This window comes from Calidris pugnax, unplaced genomic scaffold (assembly GCF_001431845.1).
Source record: "Calidris pugnax isolate Ruff unplaced genomic scaffold, ASM143184v1 scaffold232, whole genome shotgun sequence".
Taxonomy (NCBI): Eukaryota; Metazoa; Chordata; class Aves; order Charadriiformes; family Scolopacidae; genus Calidris; species Calidris pugnax.
Window position 1 is genome coordinate 613,236 of NW_015090956.1, and position 21,317 is coordinate 634,552.

Below are 21,317 nucleotides of genomic sequence, written 5' to 3' on the forward strand. Positions count from 1 at the left end.
GCAGCGGCCTGGGGGCCTGGCTGGGCCCGCTGAACCCCTTCCCGGCCTCGGCCGCCTCAGGGCCGGGCCGGGGGTGGCCGTGGTCGGCGGAGGCGGACCCCTGGCTGCCGGGGCTGTCGCGCTGGCAGCGGCTGGCGGGCAGCGGGCTGTGCCTGCTGCTGGCCGCCTTCTGCTTCGGGCTGGCCGCCTTGTACGCGCCGCTGCTGCTGCTCCGCGCCCGCAAGTTCGCCCTGCTCTGGTCCCTGGGCTCCCTCTGCGGCCTGGCCGCCGCCGCCCTGCTGCGGGGGCCCGCCCGCCTCCTGCGGGAACCCGGCGGCGGCACCATTCTCTACCTCGGCGCCCTAGCCGGCACCCTGTACGCCGCCCTGGGGCTGCGCAGCACCTTCCTGACGGTGCTGGGCGCCGTCGCCCAGATGGTCGCTGCCGCCGTCGCCCTCCTGGCCGCCCTGCCCGGGGGAACCGCCGGCCTGCGCCGCCTGGGCGGCCTCCTCAGCGCCGTGCTGCGCCGCCGCGGGAAAACCCTGCCGGTGTGACACCCCCTACGCCGCCACCCAGGCGGGGACACCGGCCGCAGCCCGGCGGGGCGAAGGGACTGAGAGACTGCGGCTGGCCCCCGGGCACGAAGACACCTCTCCGCCATGGGGATGGCGCCGTCTCCCGCCACTTCTCTTCCTTCGCCTTCCTGCTGGGTTCTCCCCTCGCCGATTCCCGAGGAAGAGGAGCCGCGGCTGGCACCCGGGAGCGGCAGCAGTGACTCTCTGAGCTCGTTCGGCTGCGGTGGCGGTGCCAGCCTGCCCAGCCCTCCCCGAGCGCGGGATTTTGCCTTATTGCAAAGTCAGCCCGATAGCCATGGTCCGGAGTCGCTCCGGCTGGGAGCTGGCAGCATCCCACTTCCCTACCTCCAGTATAGGACCATGGGGCTGCTGCAGCCTACTTCGAAACGTGAGTGAGATTGCGGAGCCCATGAAATGTAATTATTGACTTGCCTGTTAACAACGTGAACAGCAAGTGTCTTAACAGCTGAGGTGCGTAGGGCTGAGGGATGGTGAAACACGGAGACAACGTAGTGAAATCTGGTCAGGTGTGGGGGGGAAGGTTCAAAAATAGTTAACTCATCTTTGTGCCGACCCCTCTGCTCTGACACATACTTTAGTCGCTGTACGGTGCAGTCATCAGCCACCTCAGACTGCTGGTGAATATGAATACTGTGTCCACTGAACTGCGTTTCTCTCTAAAAACCATCTTTAAAACACCAGCCAGTAAGTGAAACCAACTTTCCTGGGGCTGTGGGTCACAAGGACTACTTGTATCTGTAAGAGTAGTCTTCTTGCATGGTGATGATAGGATGGAAGGTGCTAATCTTAGTGAAGAGCCTTTGCAGGTATTGCTGCCTTACGGCTGCTGTAACGTAGCAAATACTTGGGCTTTAAAAGGGAGCTTCAGCTTTTAGAACTTTATTTTTAATATATATATATTTTTGCTCTCTCAAGTTGGGCAGGAATTGCTGACTCGTCACAGCACGACCTTCAAAAATAGATTTGTTAGTAATTAGAGCCTGTTTCAGCCAGTGCAGCTCTGTTTCAGTGCAGAAACGAAGCAGCTGTAGGAAGATGCTGAATTCAGGCTGGCAGTCCCTGCCGAGAGCCTGGTGCTTCAGGCTGGGCTGTGTACTGCACTACGGCACACAAAAGGGACCACCAGGCCTAACTGGCTCAGAGCCTAAGTGAGGATCTCACTGAATATAGGTGCCTCTTACAAAATAAAGCCAAACACTGCAATATTTATCTGCTGTCACGACCTAGGGTTTAGCGTATTCATCTAATACTTGCTCCGGATTAAACTGAAATTGTTAAATAAATGGGGGTACTTAAATGTACATAGATTGTTTTAATAAAACTATTTGTCTACCAAATATCAGTATAGACGTTCCACTAATGGTCACTTTTTTTCCTTAGAAATGTAGCATTAAATTAGTCCTCTCGTTTTTAGAATTTCTAAGCTGTAGTATATAATTTTATTCCCAAGAGGAGTATCAGATTTAACAAATTTTAGACAAGGTGGAGCATAAGGATTGCAGCACTGGTAACAGAACTTACCCTGAAGAGTACAGAAGTATATTCCCATTTATTAATTTCATCCATTTTCCAGCAACAGTGGGTCATGGTATCACAGACTGGGAAGCTGCTTCTGTCTCTCCTGCTGTGCTGTCACCTTCTGAGATTATATACAAAGGCTAGGTATTTATCCAATTTTCTTATGACTTTTTGTGCATATTCCACAATCATGGAATATTTAAAAAGCTGCCCCTTGAGGAAAAATATTACTTAGCACCAAGTACCATCCGCAGTGGTTTAAGGAGTTAACCAGCCATCTGAGGGAAAATGGGCACACTCCCTTTTGTCTAGGTAGAGCAAGCCTGGTTTACTATTATTAGGTGCACTATAATTTGTTTTGGTAGAGGGTTGTGGTTTAATTAAGGACTAAAGCTCATCCTCTAAATCACATATTCTAACTATTAGACCAAAGTCACTTTCAGCCCCTTAAAAATATATAGGGCTTGTTGAAAAAGAGGGGGGAAGCTTTCCCTTCTGCTGATGATTAAATTACTGGTATTTATCATTAAAATTCTAGGATAGATCCTAACTCCCAGACTTAGACCAAAAGTGACCAAAGCCCTTCTTCAGATAGGGGTAAAAAGCAATTAATTTTTTTACCCCTCTCAGGAGAAACTGTGTCCTACCAGGTGCATCTCAGCTGTTACCCAATTAATTCCTTGAAGACCGTTCTGTCTCTCTAGAGCCCCATGACAAGGATTTTATAGGCTAATGATTGGAGTTAATTATGACAATTTTCAAATGCCATTTTATACACTAAAAATTAAAAAGTAAGAAAAAAAACCCCAAAACTCTACTTGTAACTGACCGGTCCAAGAGAACAGCAGTTAAGCATCTATGCTTTGAGCTCTTTAAATAAGATGGGTCAGCAGGACTTCAGCCAGCCTGCAGGAAATTTGGCAGTGAGAAGTCAGATAAAAGAGCTGCTGTGTGTCACTGTGTTGTTGCAGGAGCCTTGTCAACTACAGAACTTTGGTGCCATATTATCCTGAATATTATAACGTGAAACTCGAGGAGAAGAGGGAAGCCTGGTAGTGATGTTTTTCATTATACCTTATATCCTATATTTTTAATGCAGGACCTTCCTGAGAGCTGGCTTTAGAACATGTACTTACACAGTAAAATTTTCACTGAGGCTTTAGGTATTAAAGGAGCCTTTTGATTAACCCGGTGACTGGAGATGATTCATATGAATGATTTATGGGGAAAAGAGAAACTCACGGTTGGTAAGCAGCTTTATTATGAAATTTAGCAAATGGGAATAACCCCTCCTCCTCATTTCCCTGCTCTAGTAAAACTAGGCAACAATATGCTAAAGAAAAAGATCCTTTAAAAAAAAGTGAAGATGAAAGTGATCAACGAGCAAGGTTTGCACTTCAGCATTTGAATGGACTACACTCTACTGACCACCCGTTATCTTTAAGCAATGTGTCCTACAGCCATTGTAAAATATATGCATCCCTATTAATCAAGCTGCTGAACTTCTTTCTTCCTCGGTGGCCTGGTTTGAGATAGAGCAAAACCAATTTTCCTTTTCAGTAATTTTAGTTTTCGGTTAAATCCCTTCTAACTGACTGCACATTCTGAAATTAACTTCTAGCAGGGCTAAGACATGATGCTTATAGTGAATGCCAAGGAATGGTAGAGAGAGAGGCTCCTGCTTAGACTTACTGCTCTACCAACCAGGGCCAGCTAATGCCATTATTTGCCCCGTTGGAGGGTTGGAAATGGAAAAGGGTCACACCTATGGGGAGGAGTGGACAGGAGAGGTGACCCAAACCTGACCAACAGGGTATTCCATCCCATCTGCCCCACGCTCAGTGTGAAAGCTGAGGGATCAAAGGGTCAGCCCCCCTCTTCAATGGCCAGTATCCGAGGAAGACTCTCCGTTCTTCTGCCTTTGATCCCAAACTGTCTCTTCCTAAATGCAGTTCTCACATCCAGTTCCCATCTGCCACCAGTGCTAGTGCTGGCCAGTGACGAGATGGTGATGGGAGTTCGATACTGGTTTTGTATATATTTCATTATTTTCTTCTTATTATCTTTTCTTTTTATTGTTAATATTTCATTACAGCCAGGTTGTTTGTTTGTTTTTTTTTTCTCCCCAACCCATAAGTCTCCTTCATTTTCTCTCCCTTCCCCTTCTCGGAAGGGAAAGGGGCTAATAGAGAGCATCTCATTCATTTAGTGGCCAGCCCAGCCTCAACCTTGACACTTATGTTCTATAAACAGATGCTGCTTTGAAGAAAAAACACTTAACTCCCTGAGGTGAAGTGCAGAATGACAGTATTTGTCACCATGTCTGTTTTGCTAGCGCTCCAGATTGTAACTCGTGCTATGTCTGTGACAACTTTCTCTAAATGGTGTTCCACGTTTTTCTCTTTCAGGATGGTAGACTAGCAAGCAGCGGTGATTTCCCGTGTTTCGGAATTTTAACGTCAGCACCACTTGTAATCTGTAGACAGCTGTGGCTAAAGAGGAAAACGAAAAGTTCTCTATACATGATAAACCAAAAAATCCTAGGAATCAGCTATTAATATCTTAAACAGTTGAGATTTCAGGAGGTAGTTTTGTCGCTCCATCTGATACACAAGTTTGCCTGCTTTAGAGTAATAGGTGAGTAAAGAATCACACACTGTGTTGATTTTTTTTGTTAATTTTTGCGCAAATTACATTCTGTATTCATACAAAAACAACGTAACTCTTTGACAAACTGTACATATAGAAACAAGTTTCTGTCTGGAGGTGAACTGAAATCTGTGCTCCATGTCTCACAACACTTAATAAAAAAAATTCCAGCTCTTCACAAAACAAAGTAGGTAAAAAGAAGGTGAGGAAAAGGGGTGGAGAGGACAAAACAGAAAGCTAGCTACAAGATTGCAGCTAGTAGCAGTTGGCTGATCTAGGAAAAGACCCTTATTAGGAACTAATGCACATTCTGTTATCCCAGTTAAGAATCCAGGTTTGTGGTGTTGCAGGGTTACTTTGTGAGTCCAGAGTATCAGTCTATTTAAATATTGTCCAGCAAGGACTGGGTGTCACCCAGTCAAAGCCTCTTCTATCGGCCTCTTCCACCACCCCTAGATGATCCTCTTCTTGATTGACCAGAGTTCATGTTGTTTCCTCTTCCCCAATTACTTCCACTCCTCCCTCCTCGAGAAGGGTTATTGCCTCCTGCAGGGCCTCCGCCGAAAGCCTCGTCCCTGTGGAATCCATCGTGATGGTCTCCATCTAAAGAACTAGACCTCCCAGATTTTGGCGCTCTCTGTGAAGGTCCTGAATTTCCTCGTCCTAAAAAGGAAGCACAGTCAGTTACTGATGCTGAAAGCTAAAGTGTGCCTTTTCTCAGACATACCAGACATTTAGCTACTTCTGTGGTGTAATCATTCTCTGACCAAATGGAGGTGAGACCTGTAATTTTACGCCTCCTCCCTTTGTATGATTTTTCTTACACAGATTTAGTGTCTCCATTACAGTCCAGAAGATGGACAGCAATCAAGCAATTCCCTGAGAATTAAAGGAGGTTCTATCTGATAGAGCCAGCAGTCACTTGAATGAAGTTAGAACAGTGATAGTCACAGTGTCCTCAGAACTGTCAGGTGTACCTGATTCTGAGCCTTTACCACCATCTGTGGTTCTCTCTCTGTTTTTATTGCAAAATACTTTTTTTTTTTTCCTAAACAAGAAGTAACATTACTGTTCCGTTCCATTTTTTGCTAGAAACAATGGAAAAATGCTCAATTTTACTACTAACCTGGAACATAAACTACATGAGCTCTTACTGCCAGGAACAGGATTTTCTACTTCTCACAGATCTTTTTAGTATTGATATGTAAATTAACATTAAAAATTCCCAAAGTCATTAGCTCAAAACCAACAAGCAATATTTTGAAAAAAATTAATGGTAACAGTGCTTCATGGACACGTGCTACAGCTAAATGAAGATATTTTTGCTCCATTTTAGCAAGAGTGATTTTTGAGCTCAAAACAACAAGCAATATTTTGAAAAGAATTAATGGTAACAGTGCTTTATGGACACGTGCTACAGCTAAATGAAGATCTTTTTGCTCCATTTTAGCAAGAGTGATTTTTTGTTGACTCTGCTTGGTTCTGTGCAAAATAGAGACCAAATTACTCCACAGAATCTATAATTTATGGCATTTTGATCTTCAGATGACTTTACCAATACAACTGGAGGTGGCACAGCCCATATATGAAAAAGTATTGTTCATGTTTTGTTTTTCAGGCTTACTGCTGCTGTTCTAACTTTCTTTGGTACATTAATGAGTTGTCTAGGCACAAGCAGGGTGGTAATTAACAATTGTTTTGACTTCAATAAAACAGCTGATAGTGTTATCACAAATTATTATTGAAGCTGGAGAAGGAATACAGACAAATTTGATAAGATGCTGGCTAAATGGGAAACGCACCATAGAGTTCTGAAAGGAAAAAATTTTGCTGCAGAGGGAGTTTACCAGCAGTTTTTATTAAAAACATCTGTGAACGAATGATAAAACCTGCTGTTAATACAACAATGGAAATGCAGTCCATGCAGAGGAGGACAGGAATACAGTTAAAACAAAATGATCTTCAGGACAGTAAGAGAACCAGAATGAAATTCACTGGCATGGAAGATGAAGCTGTGCAGAAGACATTCTAATAAGAAAAAAAAAATCAACTATAGCCTGGCAGCTCAGCTTTGGAGAAGGATCTCTGTCACTGATCACTACCTGACAGTGGGTAGTCAATATGAGAACATTAGAAAAAAAGACAACATTAAAAAAGAAGACAACAGCAATCCTGAGATTTATAGGAAGAAAAAGAATCAAGAACTGATGCAAGGCTCTGAACCAGCTGCTAACTCCAAAGGCACGTATTCTGTGGGTTACAGTAGCTGGTGGTGTGACAGTGCCATGTGACTCTGTAGTGCTTATTTAAAGAGGGAAACATGACATCAGGAGCTATTAGGAAAGAATGGAGAAAACGGAACAAACCCAAGTGAACTGCAGAAATCCATGGTTAAACCACATCTTAAATAGTGTGTGCAATTCCTAGTTACCCCTTTAATTTACAAAAGGATAAATTAAAACAGAAAATAGTATATACAGAGTAATAAGGATAGTAAAAGATAGAGAACAACTTCCCAGAGAGAACATAGTCTACTGCAATTAAATTTTAGAGCTCTGTCTGTGGATGTCGAAAGTTTGTATGATTCTTAAAGCAGTTAGAGAAGCACGCAAAAGGTAACTGTCAAAAGCCATTAAATATAAAACTAGTATTTCAGTAAGTCACTGAATTACAGATCCTCATAGGTTTAGACAGCATTTCAGGGACATGTCACTGCAGAATTACAGTGTTCTTAACACTCTTCCCTTAGTACCTGCTACTGGCTATTGTTGAAGACAAGCTACTGAACTTCATGGACTTCTGCTCCGACCATGGATGGCCGTGCTTATACTCCTACACGTAGAAAACTTGTAAGAAAAGACTTAAAAGAAGTCAGGGTTCATTAAGTTCAGCAGCATGAAGGCTGAGACAGGAAAGATATTTGAGTTAAAGGATGCTAGCACAAGCATGAATATTAACAAATAACTATTCTGAGAAGTAGAGGGGAGCAGAGCTTTTAACAAGGGTTTTCCAACTGGAATAACAGGGAGCCAAAAAACTAACTGCTTTTGACCAGGGAAGTAAAGAAGAGGATTATGTCATGCTGGAGAGAAGATTTGGACTTGATGTCCCAGAAAATGACTGTCTGTACGTTCCTATAAGATTGGTCTTTAGCTTCACAGCTGGTAAGATCAAATATTTAACCAGCTCAGCTTTATCCCCTCTGAATAGGTAAGGAATTCTGGATGAGCCTACTGTGGAAAAACGTGCCAGTGTTACAGAAGGTTTTCAATACAAGGGGCTTTTTACCTTTGCCTCTCTCCTCTGGAGGTCCACCCGGAGCATCCATTTCTCTGTGGTCAGAGGTCCCTGGTCCATCGTGCCAGGGACGTTTGCGTGGTGGCAATGAGGCCATGTCCATGCCCTGGAGCGAAGAAGAACGTTCTCTGTTAGCTGGAGAATGTCCATCGTGAGGAGGGTGATCCGGACGAGGACCTGAGCACGAAGAGAAAAACAACATGATAATAAGTAATGTTCACCTGATCATTATTCCTCATTTTTGGAGGCAGTCACATAACTTTACATACTTTCCACTCTATTTGGTTCACAATTTTAAGTTAAAATTACATAAAGCTTCCCCCTGCATCCCAACAGGTAAAGAAGCACACAGTAGATGAATGAGCTGTAAGAAAGCTAAAGGTAAAACAGGTTTAAAAATCGATGGGAAAGAAAGAAGTGACAGATTTAAAGAGGTTTTTTCAGTGTAAGATATTTTCATATCTTTCAGAGACAATCACATTTTCCTTTATTCATGTGTCCTTTGTGCTCATTTTTTCCATTACATCCTAAAAGTCCCTTTTGCCCCACACGGGGTTGCCATTAGTAACACAAATGCGAACACCACTGAGCTGGCAGACATTGCAGCTGAAGATGTTATCTTTGCTAACAATAGAGAAGATGCCATCCAAGAGGAAGAAGATCACTATTGGAATTAACAGTAAGTCTCAAAAGACCCCAGGAGATACGCTTCAGTCATCCACAGGTGACAACTACAGGCAGTTCGGGGCCATATGAGAATTAAAATAAGACTTTGAGAAACGAAAAATGATTGTTGCCTCTGACAGTTGCATTTACAGGCAGTTAAATTCTCCATAGTTAATTTTCTTCCTAACTTTGTACGTCCAAAGAACTATGTTTTGCTTTTCTCATGGTAAAAGACTGGTAATGAGGATATGAGGTGCAGGAAAAAGAAGCGATTAAAAAAAAGAAAATAAAATTTGTAAGTGCTGATATTGTAGAAGTCTAATCTATTATCTAAAACAGCGATTAACAAAAGAAAATAAAATTTGTAAGTGCTTATATTGTAGAAGTCTAATCTATTATCTAAAACAAACCTCATCACATTTTTTACCTGGTTCTCTGTTTCCATCCCAGGATTCTGGTTTCCGCCCTCCTTCAAAGCGTGGAAATTCATCTGGAGTAGGAAGTAAACCCTTCCGGCCCCCTGAGCAGTAAGAGATGCAGGAGACAGGAGTGAGAAGAGACATTGCATTCAGGAAAATGCACTAATTTGCCCAAGAAATGTCTTTGCTTCCTTATCCTTGCATTTCAGCGTGGAAGAACGTTCCCCTCACCTCTAAGAGCACCACGACCTCGCCCCCGAACACCATGGTCCCTTCCTCTTGAGTTTTCATCTGGAGAGTCAAAAGCGTCATCCGGCCCAAAATCTTCAGGGCCAGGAAAGCCATCTCTCCCCCTGGGTCCCCGGCCCTCGTGTCTCGAGGGTCCTCCTCCTCTTCTGAAGCTACGAGAAAGAACATGGTACAAACGTGGTTTTTAGGCAGAATTTAGATTGATAAAACTTGAATCAGCTTCAGTTTAATCATCAACTTATTCATGAACTGTTTTACTTAATACTACAGCACATACAGTTACTAGAATAGGATCTGTAGGTGGAAAAGTGCTCGTTTTCTGCCTTTGAGCACTTCATTTATTCATTTTTATAGTTTTCCCTCATATTTCCTTCTGTTGATTGTGTTGGTTTTTCATACAAGAAAAATATTGTCAAATATACTGCGTCCATTTAATGAAAAGGGGGGAAAAAAGCCCAAACAGCGAGTGATGACAGATTTAAGGTAAGGAAAAGCATAAGTGAACTGCCTTCATTGTGGTGGGTCTTACTTTCCCCTTCCCTTTTTTCCCTTCCATTTTAGTGATAAACAGAACAAATACAAGCAGTGAGAGTCATGGCTGTAAGAAAATATTCCAGCATCTCATTCCTTTAATTTGGGATGCTTTCAAAAGAACAGTTCTCCTTTTTTCGTTCCATTCTCCCAAGTTTACAATTTTAGCAAATGAGTTTAGACCGCACTTGGCTCCGCGGGGCCGGAGGCTGAACCCCGTGCCCAGCGGCGTTCTCCAACCTGAAGAACAGTTTATCCCACTGCAATAATGGAAGGATTTCCTTTGGCAAAATGTAGTTGGGAGGCTAAAGGTGGTTCATTTCCTTGCAGTAAAGTACCGTGCCATCTTCAGGAGTTTGGCAGGGTTGGGTTCTGCGTCTCATCTGAAATGAGTACAGCTCCTCCAGCGTCACGCGCTGGGGTGCCCACAGAGATCTCCAGAGAGAAGAAGGGTTCTTAAGAGCACTGGGTGCTGTTTCAGGTAAGCCCACAGATGGCTGCACGAGTACTGGGAGTTTGTTTTTTTTTAACATCAGCAGTTTAAACTGCTTGTAAGCGCTTGTGAAAGCGCCAACGTGTTTCTGTGGATTGCTGCAACTCCCACAGTGGGGTTGGTGGGCTTGTCCCCGTGTCCAGCCCAGAGGCCAGATGTTTAGGTGGTGCAGGCACACTGGTGTGGGACCCCTCACGAGTGCCACCCCACGCTGCTCCTGCCCCCTCGGTGGTGGCACAGGTAATGGGGAGCACCGTCCCCGTTCACACTGAGGTCCCCCCCACCTCCCCTCTCCTCCCAGTTCCACACTGGGCGCACCGTAACCACCATCATACTCAGGTGGCCTGGGCTTGGTGCAACATCCCCTTCCCCAGCTCATTAACGACACAGCGCATCCTATTACAAGCAAAACTTTAGATACTTTTATTTAGAATTTTAACAACATTAACCTTTGTAATTACAAATTTAAATATTTTAACAGTAGTCATAACACAATACAATATTTTTAAACTTTTACATTTGTGTTTAATTAAAAACAATGGGTCTGTCTCCACCTCCCAGAAAACACACAATACAGAGAGAGAGGAGGCTGCCGGGCCTGTTGCGGTACAACAGCGGGCGGAGGGAGTGCTGTGTACGGACAGTGAACCATTTTAACATCGACCTGGATGGTTTGGGGAAACAAACTGGACACTTTTCGGGTACAAATGGTTCGAGCAACCGCATGGCAAATACCGTTTTAGCCTTGAAACAGCACAGTCCTCTTGGGGGTGTTCTTTAGAGGGCCCTCCCGGTTTAATACTGACACGGTGTGATTCTGCTTAGCGTGTAAATCACCAGGATTTGCAACACAAGGGCCTAGGGCTGGCAGGAACAGGGCCTTGCCTTTTGTTTCCAGGCAACCTTAGGGACACGGTGGAGTTTTTGCAATCTATCGTATACCTACGCCTGACAGAGCCACAGCTCCTACTCTCCTCTCACGTATAAATCCTTTTTCACTCTTTCATGCCAGTCCCATGTCAAAACCCTGCCTCGCATAGGGCTCGGGTCCTGCTCGACTGCTCTCCCCATCTTCTTCCTCGAGGCCTAGGACCTTAAGGTACACAACTACACACTGTGCGGCCTGAGCGGGCAGGGAAGAGGCAGGTCTCTGCGGTAGAAGCATCGCGTCGATACGCACAGGTAGAGTAAGAACAGGACAGGGATGAAAAGGATGGGAAATCAAGAGAGAAACACACGTACACACAACTCCCCTCTCATGCTTGATCAAACCGGTTACAATCTAAATTCCAAACCAAGCCAGCTTAAACGAGCGGTTGGGATTCTGGAGTGCACCTCAGCATCTGCAGTAAATGGCACCTAATCACCTTCACTCGAAGGAATTCATGAAGCTTGCAAGCACAAACAGCCTTTTATAGCCCTGTGCCGGTTCCTTTTACACCAAACCCTCTGTACAAACACTTGTGCTCTGACAAACAGGCTCTTTCTTAGTTCACAAGTCAGATTGAAAGGTCACAAGGTTCTTGGACTCTCTTCCTGAAGCCTTTTTAAAAACCAGAACCATAATAAAATATTTTCCAGTCCCTAAGCATTTCCAATATAAGATTTCAGACTCTCTACAGAGCTTCTGAAAGCGTTGTCTGCTGCGTCTTTTAGAATTCTATAATGCAGACCATTCAGCTTGGATTCTCTCTATTTTTACTTTTTAAAAATGGCTTTAATTGTTACCTGCTTTTAGTTCATTTCTTTTCATACTCTTCACACAAAAGGAAGGTACATCTTTACAGAGCTAGGTAGAAAATAGCTAAAAGAAGAGCTGTATAGATGCAAAGTAAAAGGAATGTAAGAAAATGATTAAAAAGGCAACTAAAACACACAAAATTCACATTATGTGGAGACCACAATATATTTGTACAAGTACACGTTCTTATACATATAGAGTTGGTGGTCAGTGAGAGGCTTAGACCTTGGAGGCCAAATTTAACCCAGTTAAAGCAGCATAAATCTGGAGCGATTTCGATGACAGTTAATCTTGCTGACTTAGCGTCATTCCTCCACATTTACATTGGTAACTAGAAGCAAATTCATCTCTCTGTGATTTATTTGGAAATTGTGAGCAATGACAAGGACATTGCCGTAAATTAGGTTATTTCTGAGTTCTCTGCTTGGCATTAAGAAATAAGTCAGAAAGAGAAATCAAATTTCTACAAGCAAAACCATGAGAAAATAGTCTCAACAGTCCAAGAGATGTTGTAGCTCTGCCCCTTGTATTCGATAGTAGGATGACTGTTCCTGCTCCTTACCAGCTCATTCTACAGTCTCTACAGTCACGCTGTAGTTTGTGACTGGAGACAAAGTCTCAAAATCCACTTCTAGTGTTCAAAAGTTTGTCACTTTAACCTTCAAGTCTCCTCTCAATTTTCATCAAAACGGTCTGAAATCTTCATCCTGTGTCACTGGATCTTCTCTACAAAATTCCTCCCTTCTCTTTACTTACTGTTTAAAGACACGGAAGCTGCTGTGTACAATGACCATTTTTCAAGTTTTCTTCTATTACTGAATGATTTTTATGGACTCTATACTCAGGGATATTAGAGTTTTCATTTCCTTATTGGTTTCCAGTTTATAAATCTGAAACAGATAGACTCCTTAATGAAAAGGAAACCAGGAAGAAAAGAGTTCCCTCCATTTACCCTTTAACCCAAAAAAAGATGAGTAGATTTATTCTTACCTCTCATCTCGTCTTCCTCGGAACCGTGCTTCCTCAGGATCCCGTGGATATCTATCATCTGAAGGTCTCCGTCCTTCCCAAGCACCGGGAGGCCCACGGTTTGAACCCCCTCCTTCAAATTCCCTGTGGTCAGGAGGAAAGGGAGGCCCAGGTCCACCTCGTCTCCATTTTTCGTCTTGCAACGGTGGGCCTCCTCTTCCCTCAAATTCCCGTAATCGATGGCCAAATCTCTTATCTGGATGGAAGTCGTCACGGAAGTCATCTGGTCGATCAAAGTCATCATGGAAATCTGGGTGAGGTCCTCGTCTATCTGGCATGCCCCTGCTGTCTCTACCATCACCCCACTCCTGGCCACCTCGAAACAACCCTCTCTCGGGCCCATGATCAGGACCACCACTGTTCTGGTCGTGCCTTCTATCTGAGAGAGGGCCCATGTGATGGTTTGGTGGACCACGGGAGTCACCTTGAGGGAAAAAATCATAGCAGATTTCTGTAATGTTTTCTAAAAATGCTCTAGGATGCTCTAATTTGTACAGTTCTACAAAGCATACACCATACATTTCACATTAAGTAATTTGGGGGGGAAAACTTTTCCTCTATGTTCCAGCCCAAGTCTACAGAAGCTTTCCACTCAGCCAAGGCCCTGTGCTCTGCTGTAGCCTTTTCCCTCTAGAGGCACTGCACTGGAGCAGCCTCTTCTAGGACAACTGCTCAGAGAAGAACAGAAAATGTGATTAATTACCTTTATTAAGACCAGGTCCTTGGTTGTGAGGGCCCAGACGACCTTGTCCTCCCTGCTGCCCCAGTCCTGGTATCAGTGGTGGGGGACCTGGGTTCTGTCCGTCCTGCGAGTGGATAATGAGAAGATCCACATGAATTGCCACGAGGGAGATTTTTTGCTTTTAAGCATTTTGTAAGAGGGCAAAACAATTTTCTTTACGTAAAGGCTGCATCTTCACAGGCCTTACAATAGAAAGAGCTGATGTTCCAATGGTTTTAGCCTAATTTTTCAGACATTCACATTAGTAATGCTTTTTAGTGGCTGCCTGAAAAACACAGAATTTTACAGGAAACTTGGCATTTCAAGGGCTGATATTTTACCCATAACCACCAAAGAAGATAAAGCTCATATTCTAGCTGCCTGTTAGAGAAGATGAGGAAACTGCGTATATTTGTTTGAAAAATATCAGATATTTATACGCAGTTAAAGAGCTGCATAGACCAAAGATTTCCTTTGGCAATGAATAAAAAAAAAAGAACCATGAAAAAATAAAAATATTGAGAATGTTGGGAGAGGAGGGACAACAACAGGACCATAAGAGAACCCCTCCTATAATCCTGTGTAAACTGTTAACGTGGAAATACAGGGGTTTTGTTTTTAACATGCTGGCAAAGTTTGTTTTTCTTAACTCTAATTCTAGGATCAAAAGAAGGTAGGAACACTTGGCTGAGCACCAAGAGACAAGCTGTTAATGGGTTACGAAGCAACGACAGGGCTGCAGTCACCTGCTTTTCTCAAGCAGGAACAGTAGAGCAAACAGAGGTTTGTGTAAGTAACACGATCCCAAAATAAAAATAAAGTATATATAAATCTTTTGTTATTTTCTCTCTTTGTTGGGAATTTTAAAGGATAGAATAATGCTCTTTAAATTCAGCTACTGTCACAGACCCATGAAAGATTTCTACAGGTACCACGTTCACACTGGCCCCACCATGGTGACACTGGCTGGGAAATAATGGAGTTGAACTGTCCAATCCTGCCTTTAAACAGCAAAGGCCAGACAAAAAGTGACTATTTTGGGGTTTGTGCTTGACTGGAACTGAACGAGGGCACATACACAATTTACAGTATTGCATTGAGATCCAGCAATAAAAATGTATCACTGTGAACAAGACCGAGGTGAAATTCGCAGGATTATGTTGACATCACCAAAAAAAAAAAAGTTCCCCCTGAAGCCCATACTAGAAAACACTAAAACCGTAATATTTTCTCCTAGACACATGTAATATATAAGATTTAGACTTGGCCTTCATATTGGCTTGTTAAAAACCCTCCAGACTGCAGGCAGTTTGTAAATACTTAAACCCCTGTGCTCCATCACTGTCACTGTACTCAGAATTACACTGCTTAATCTCTCTATAAATCAAATAATTTTCATGCTCTACATTTATTTTTCAGAAACACTACCTTTTCTTTTTTTTCTGGTTGCAGAGAAGCAATAAGTTCATTTGTGTGTTTTTCCCATCATATCTTGAAATACTGGTTTGAGATTAAACATTTATATTCAACTGCAATATAGGTGATAAACAAAAAAAGCACACGAATATACACTACAAACATCACATTTGTGTCAAGCAATTTTGTAAGGACTTTGAAAAAGAAAGAAAAAGGGCAAAATAAAGGCCTGGTCCAATGCCTACTTAAAAAAGAAAACCATAAACCAAGAATACTTTCTTAGTGACTGAATATTGACTCAAGTCCAGAACAAATGAATTCCCTCACTAGGAAAGATCCAGTTATTGAAGGCTTCTGCCATTCTCGACTAAAACCTTGCTGGAGTTCCATGATTTCTCATATATTTAGCATATGCTTACTTATAATGAAGTTTACTGAACTTCTTAAATGTATGCCACCAGCGTTTAACCAAAGCAGCAGTTTTTAGCACTCACTAAATAAATTTTCCTTAGTGTTAAGCAAAAATGTCTATTCCAAACAAATGATGCTTTGAGAAGATGGGAAGACACAGCCCTAACACTGAGTTTTCACGTGCCTTTCATTTCAAAATACATTCCAGGCCCCAAACTGGGCTTGAAACTGAAAAACACGTTTTCATGTTGCCTTTCATTTCAAAATACATTCTGGGCCCCAAACTGGGCTTGAAACTGAAAAACAAGTATGTAGAGCTCAGGAGGAGACACGGTACCTGGAGGAGATAAACTGGTGTGACAAAGCAACCGCTCCCTGTTACCTGCATATCTGCCCTATGTATGCAAATGGCATTTTAATTAATACAGATAGCTATGATAAAACTAGGCACTGAAGGGGGAAAGAATTCCTTGTATTGACCCATAAGAACAATCTGCATTTCTTCTAAAATACTGCACAAGCTCCTGAAGTTTGTCTCTCTGTGGACAAGAGACTTGGCCTGAAGGGTCCGTACCTTACTCAACCAGTAAATGAGATGAAATTCAGCACATCTGGCTAAAAGGAACGGGAGACGATCAAATCTCAATTAGCAACAGCAAAAACGCTCCAAAGTAGTGCTGCTGACTTGGGAATATTCTATTTATCTATCTGCATTTTAATATCAACGTGTCTATCTCCAGAATGGGATTTTGACAACTGCATCTGGGGCAATTTCCTCCCCATGAGCAGTTCTCTGCTCCCTTGCACATTTGCCGATGGCAGCAGATCTCAGGCTCAGGAAAAGCTGAACATCTCGCCCACATGCTCTGCAGAAAGCCCTGCTCTCCACACTAGAGCAGATGCAGGATATAGTCACATCTTAACACAGAGATTAACCTTTCCAAATATGTATAAATCAGTATTAATGTCACAAGCCCTTGATAGAGCAGGTAAATATTCATACCCTCCTGCTACTGAAAAGGAAGGGAAGTGATTTGTACAAGTTTACAGAAGATAAATGTCAAATTCAGAGCAAAAAAACCAAGCTAAAGCCTGTTGTTTAAAAAACCACCGAAGGGCCTTTTCAAATAGGAACTACTATTATATTCATATCACAAAGAAGCAAACTGGAGCAAAAACCAACATTAAGAATTTTTAAATCTCTCCATTTTCAAAAGACGTTGCCATCCTAGAGCTGCACAAGGATGGAGAAATGGTCCAAAATACCTTGCTTTATCTTTTTCTTTTTTTTTTTTTAAATATCTGTAAAAGACTTCAAGACAGCAGTATTCATTGAAAACAACCAGCCACCTGTCAAAAGCAACTTAGTGAATTCTGAGCAGCGTTAACAGCAGGGTCAGGCAAGGACAGCCCTACACGTGTATCTAAACACACACAAGCTTTTATACACACACGTAATTATTCTCAAAGCAGAACAGTTAGTCTCCCCGGGACAGCAATGAAAGACACGATGCTGGTTTAAATGGGATGGTTGTGGAACCAACTCTCGTTCGTTTAACTTCGACGCTTTTGAAGTCTCAGCAATGGTGTCACGTTAACGCACTTCTGGAGGGAATTACTGCTGATTTGTAAGGCAAAAAATATTCAAGGAAACCCACAATTTGTGGGCTGCTCTGCCTCAATCTGAAATGGAATCAGTGGGCTAAAGCTCATTTCAATATGTCACCACTCGCCGTGATTGGTGCTGAACTACACACAAAGGACCATACTTGTCTAAAGCTTTAACTAGAAACTACTGACTGCAAATCTGAAAGAGTTGTAAAAAACTACACATTTTTTTAAATCGAGTAAATGGAATTTTTTTCCAAACGTCCCCTTCAAAATTCACCTTGAAGCTGGAGACAATCAAGTACAGAATCAGTGCCATGAAACCAGGAACTTGTACAAGCTAATGAACAGTTTTAACTATTGAGTGCAAACCTGAAAGAGTTCATTCTGTTGTAAAAAAAACAGAAATTTTTTAAAACTGAGTAAATAGAATTTTTTTCCAAACGTCGCCTTCAAAATTCACCTTGAAGCTGGAGACAATCAAGTACAGAATCAGTGCCATGAAACCAGGAACTTGTACGAGCTAATGAACAGTGAGCTCTGCACGATCTGTGGTAGATCAGAGGTGGGATAAGATGCTGAAGAGGGCAGAGCTGGTGGCACCTGGTACTGAACCAGACTTCATCAAACCCTGACTTGACTCCTGCCGCATTAATTGGTGTGTCTACAAGCTCAGCTAAGCAAAAGCGTATCGCTGAGCAGGTGGGCCCTCCTGGAGCTGTGTGGTCCACACACATCCAGGCCACGCTCAGTGGTCCCAGCTCAGTGTTCACCCTGGGCTGGTCCTACACAACCTGGTCTGATGCCTCTGCTCCCTCTCGTACTTCTCGGCGAATGACACACCAATGAGTTAACAGTGTTCAACGCCAATCTCTTCCCTCGTGCTCCAAAAAGTACAAAGATGGCTGAATGATTTCTATACCAAGGCAGGAAACAGGAGAGCTCTGTTCCTGTGCGCTTGGTTCAAACTGGAAAGTTCAACCAGACCTAAACTGTCCAGGTGTGGGAGCATCTACGGTAAATTCATCCCATAGTTCAGATTAACTACTCTGGGACAACTGAGAGTTGGAGAGTTGGCAGTACCTTGGCTTTAACTAATACATATGAGGTTTCTTATGTTCAGTTTGCTCACATTCAATTTTTATTAGTGCTTACCTACTCCCCAGGAAATTCCCCATTTCAGACAATTCAGTGTCTTTAAATTAAAATAACTCTGGAGCTTCTCTTAAGGCTACATATTTTCATAGCAGACTGATTTCTGTACCACCATTTCCTATAATCCCTTTTCTACAGTTACCTCTGCTGTTTCCAAACTACGTAACTCTTTCCATTATCATTTAAGTTCTCCTGAGGCCTCAGTCTTGCAAACACACCAAGCCTCCAGCCCCTCAGCTCTCGCTTTGCATTTCTGCTGTGTGAGGTTATCATTCCTACGTTCATAACACTCTTCTCATTATACACACCGACACGTACCTGATTAAATGGGGGACGAGGCCCATCACCCAACAGAGGTGTTTTCTGCTGCTGGAAAGGCAGGGGGCCCTGGGAAGGATGAGGCCCCCTGGAAGGGTTCGGTTGTCCCTGAGGTCCTTGCATGTTTCCTTGAGGCCCTACTAAAGAGCCTTGTGGAGGTCCCTGCTGGCCTTGTGGACCTGGTGGCCCACGCAATTCTTGTGGTGGTCCTAGCATTGTACCTTGAGGCGGGGGTCCCTGGAGGCCCCTCATCTCCTGGGGACCATGTCCTAGTAAACCACTTTGCATATGAGGACCTCTCATTTCTTGCGGATGACCCATCATCATCCCTTGCGGAGCAGGTCCCTGGTTATCTCTGGGTCCTGGTGGACCCTGCATCCCTCTTGGATTAAGTCCCATCAAAGGCCCTTGAGATATAGGGCCCTGCATCCCTTGAGATCCTGGAGCTCCTTGCATGCCATGAGGAAGAGGTCCTTGCATTCCTCGGGGACCAGGTGGCCCTTGCATTCCTTGACCACCAGGACCTTGAGGACCCAAATGACTCTGTGGGCCAGGCGGACCCTGTGGTCCTAAATGAGTCTGAGACCCAGGTAGACCCTGTGGTCCTAAGTGGCCTTGTGGGCCAGCGTTACCCTGTGGACCTGGAGGCCCCATTGGCCCATGAGGGCCAGGATGTCTCTGCATTCCTTGATGTCCATGTAAATCCTGAGGCCGTGGCATTCCTTGTGGAGGCCCTTGGGGGCCTGGAGGTCCTTGTGGTCCCATGAATCCTTGTGGACCTGCAGCTCCTTGGTGTAATGGAGGACCTTGAGGTCCCATTTGTCCTTGGGATCCCGGAGGTCTGAACTGTCCTTGTGGACCAGGAGGTCCCATCTGAGGCATATTCATTGGCATCTGCTGAGGTGGAAGGGGCTGTTGAAATCCTTGAGGCATCTGTGACATTGGGCCTTGCCCTGGGAAAGGCTGGGGTCCATGAAGTGAGCCTCCTGGAGGTGGCGGCTGCACTTGCTCAGCTTGCTTTTGTGCAAGTCTCTCAATCTTCAATTGCTGTTCAAAAATTAAAAAAAAAAAAAAAAAAAGACCCAGAAAATTAACTAAGCACAGAAGTAGATGCAACAAGGGAAAAAGAGAAGCAATCATCTCCCTTCTCAGGAGTTCAAAACAATTTAGTGCTTTTCCCCTAATTAACAGAAATACAACTAAAGAGACCCATAATCAGAATTAATTAAGTGAAATGTGGGGGGCCTCAATGAAGGTTTCATAGCCTCATGAAGTCCAATTAGTTCAATAAGGACTAATTAAGTCCAATATCCTGTTCAATTAGATGAGGTTTTTTGGAACAAAAAGGTGAAAACAATACCGCAAAAGCAAGCTACAAATTTTAATGTCAAGGTCCAAATATATCCCATAGAGCACTAAAACAAATTTGCTAATGACTGTCTCTAAATACGTACCTCCAAGAGTTGTGGGTTTGTGTACTGAAGTGCTGCCATTTCCTGCTCAATCTCTGCCTGTGACTTCTTTTTCTCCTCCAGCTTAATATCTTCCTTTCTGTCATTCAATGGCTCAGGTGGGGGAGGCAGAGGAACTTTATTCTGCATCCATGCCTATAAAGAAGAGTAAACACAAGATGAATTCCGTGGAACAACATGTAGCAAGATATTGCTGCTCTGGGAAAGGATATGCTGGAACACTGTGCAGTATAGATATTCAGAAGCTAGAAACAATGCTGAATAAAACATCTTTATCTTCTAACTTCCTATTTTCCAGGTACAGATAACTAGATATAAGGGATTTAACCAAATATTTTATGTTTAAAGAGGAAATTAACTACTGTGGTAGATTATTTTGTACTGGGTGTTGACATAAAAGAGCTGATACTGGAAATCCAACACATTTCAACAGCCACACCCTTTTTGAAGTTGGGAAAATAACAAGTTGTTCTCCTGCTCGCTGTGTATCGGGCAGAAAAGGACCTGGGGGTGTTGGTCAACTGTCAGCTGAACATGAGCCAGCAGTGTGCCCACGGGGCCAAGAAGGCCAACAGCATCCTGGCCTGGATCAGGAACAGCGTGGCGAGTAGGACCCAAGAGGTGATTGTCCCCCTGTACTCGGCACTGGTGAGGCCCCACCTCAAGTACTGTGTCCAGTTTTGGGCTCCCTACCACAAAAAAGACATAGAGGTGCTGGAGCGGGTCCAGAGAAGGGCAACAAAGATGGTGAGGGGTCTGGAGAATAAGTCTTATGAGGAGAGGCTGAGGGAGCTGGGGTTATTCAGCCTGGAGAAGAGGAGGCTGAGGGGAGACCTTATTGCTCTCTACAACTCCCTGAGAGGAGGGTGTAGAGAGGTGGGGGTCGGTCTCTCCTCCCAAGTCACAGGCCACAGGACAAGAGTAAATGGCCTCAAGTTATGCCAGGGGAGGTTCAGGCTGGATATTAGGAAATTTTTTTTCACTGAAAGGGTTCTCAGCCATTGGAATGGGCTGCCCAGGGAGGGGGTTGAGGCCCCATCCCTGGAGGT

General features: G+C 43.7%; 2 protein-coding genes across 4 annotated transcripts in view; one reads left to right on the forward strand and one right to left on the reverse strand.

The window, feature by feature from the left end:
- SFT2D3 (SFT2 domain containing 3) overlaps positions 1-1,912 on the forward strand; it is a 2,018-nt gene extending 106 nt beyond the window's left edge. The window contains exon 2 of the mRNA XM_014952116.1: positions 93-1,912. Coding sequence (XP_014807602.1) covers positions 93-533 — 441 coding nt within the window. The 3' untranslated portion in view covers positions 534-1,912. The remainder of the gene's footprint in view (positions 1-92) is intronic.
- A 2,838-nt stretch (positions 1,913-4,750) lies between these two features.
- WDR33 (WD repeat domain 33) overlaps positions 4,751-21,317 on the reverse strand; it is a 57,321-nt gene continuing 40,754 nt past the window's right edge. The window contains exons 15-22 of one of the 3 annotated variants that reach the window (XM_014952121.1): positions 20,251-20,403; positions 18,797-19,843; positions 13,871-13,973; positions 13,129-13,591; positions 9,356-9,525; positions 9,133-9,225; positions 8,031-8,216; positions 4,751-5,405 (exon numbers count right to left, since the gene is read on the reverse strand). In XM_014952121.1, the coding sequence (XP_014807607.1) occupies positions 5,173-5,405; positions 8,031-8,216; positions 9,133-9,225; positions 9,356-9,525; positions 13,129-13,591; positions 13,871-13,973; positions 18,797-19,843; positions 20,251-20,403 (2,448 nt within the window). In that variant the 3' untranslated portion in view covers positions 4,751-5,172. Of the gene's footprint in view, positions 5,406-8,030; positions 8,217-9,132; positions 9,226-9,355; positions 9,526-10,796; positions 13,029-13,128; positions 13,592-13,870; positions 13,974-18,796; positions 19,844-20,250; positions 20,404-21,317 lie in introns of those variants that run through there. The other 2 variants (XM_014952122.1, XM_014952123.1) reach the window with 2 other exon arrangements.